The sequence below is a fragment of the Panthera leo genome, chromosome D1, assembly GCF_018350215.1.
Source record: "Panthera leo isolate Ple1 chromosome D1, P.leo_Ple1_pat1.1, whole genome shotgun sequence".
In the NCBI taxonomy this organism is placed as follows: domain Eukaryota; kingdom Metazoa; phylum Chordata; class Mammalia; order Carnivora; family Felidae; genus Panthera; species Panthera leo.
Window position 1 is genome coordinate 100,075,142 of NC_056688.1, and position 1,481 is coordinate 100,076,622.

General features: G+C 45.8%; 1 protein-coding gene across 1 annotated transcript; it reads right to left on the reverse strand.

Moving 5' to 3' along the window:
- Window positions 1–206: 206 nt before the first annotated feature.
- LOC122199655 (olfactory receptor 4C5) lies at window positions 207–1,151 on the reverse strand. Its single transcript, XM_042904908.1, has one exon. It carries the CDS (start codon window positions 1,134–1,136, stop codon window positions 207–209), a length of 930 nt encoding a protein of 309 aa, XP_042760842.1. The 5' UTR covers window positions 1,137–1,151.
- Between the last annotated feature and the right edge of the window lie 330 nt (window positions 1,152–1,481).

The window sequence follows — 1,481 nt, forward strand, 5'->3', positions numbered from 1 at the left end:
AATGCAGAGAGGTTTCTAAATGGAGGAGACTTTCGTCATCATTTAATTCAATATTGCAATTTTATGAAAGAAGAACCATTAAAGATTAGAGAAAACAAGGGGAGCAAAATATACGTAAGCTCGTATATTTTGATTTCAAGACCATTATCCTTTCTATTAGTCATACTTGTTCTTAATATATGAATAAATTTTGTTTTTTCCCTTCTCTAGTCACACGAATTGTTACCCAAGGTTACCGTATGGCTCCAGAGTTTCCTCATGGCGTTTTTTACCTCTGAATTTCTGAGGGTGTAGATTAAAGGGTTTAACATAGGTGTTATCATAGTATAAAACACAGCCGCTGTTTTGTCAATGGGGAAGGTGATCATGGGCCGCAGGTACACAAATATACAGGGTACAAAGAACAGGACGACTACAGTAACATGGGAGGCACAGGTGGAGAGAGCCTTATGCTGTCCTTCAGGGCTGTGGGTTCTCAGGGAGTAAAGGATGAGGAGGTAGGAGGTGATAAGAATAGAAAAAATGAGCAGACACATCAGCCCGCTGTTGGCGGCAACAAGAAGTCCAAAGATGTGGGTGTCGGAGCAGGAGAGTTTCAGCAGAGGGAAAAGGTCACAGATGAAATGGTCAATGACGTTGGGGCCACAGAAGGGCAACCAGACTATAAAAAGAATTTGAATCAGAGCGTGAAGAAATCCCCCGGCCCAGGCCGTGGCCACCAGGAGGCCACACGCTCGCCTGTTCATTGTGATCGTGTAGTGCAGGGGCTTGCAGATGGCCACGTAGCGGTCATAAGCCATGACCGTGAGCAGGATGATCTCGACTCCCCCAAAGAAATGCTCTGCAAAGAGCTGAGTCATGCACCCACTGAAGGAGATAGTTTTCTTTTCGGCGAGTAAGTCAAATATCATTTTGGGAGCCATGGCAGAAGAGCAGCAGCTGTCTATGAAGGACAAGAAAGACAGAAAAAAATACATGGGGGAGCCCAGGGCTCGGCTGGTGGTGATTGTCACGACAATGAGTAGGTTGCCTGCCATGGTGAGAAAGTAGATGACTATAAACACAGCGAACAAGAGTTTCTGTGCATCTGGGTTCTGTGTCAGGCCAAGCAGGATGAATTCCGTCACGTTGTGCATTCGCCCCCGTGAATCTACGTCGGAGTCTGGATGATTGATCTGTCTGTAAATAGCACAGGGACTGCAATTGTGGCAGATACATTTTGACCAAGCAAATCATTTCTTTCAGGAGTGTTTTCTGTCAGACTGATGGAAACCCCAAGCAGATGAACTCAGATTTAAAGTTGGACCTTATTGCCAGTTACCTAAGGAACACGTAGCCTCTTCACCTTCTCACCTACACAGACACACACACACTTGAGCCCACACATTCACGGATACGCTCGTCCACTTTCACAAGTACGCTTTTATGACTGCAGGCCCCTTCCTGTAATTGTACACGGGCGGATATTCCCTGAACGACTG

Bases quoted from the DNA above. Each gene is read 5' to 3' on its own strand.
- LOC122199655 (XM_042904908.1), bottom strand. From the start codon at position 1,136: ATGCACAACGTGACGGAATTCATCCTGCTTGGCCTGACACAGAACCCA.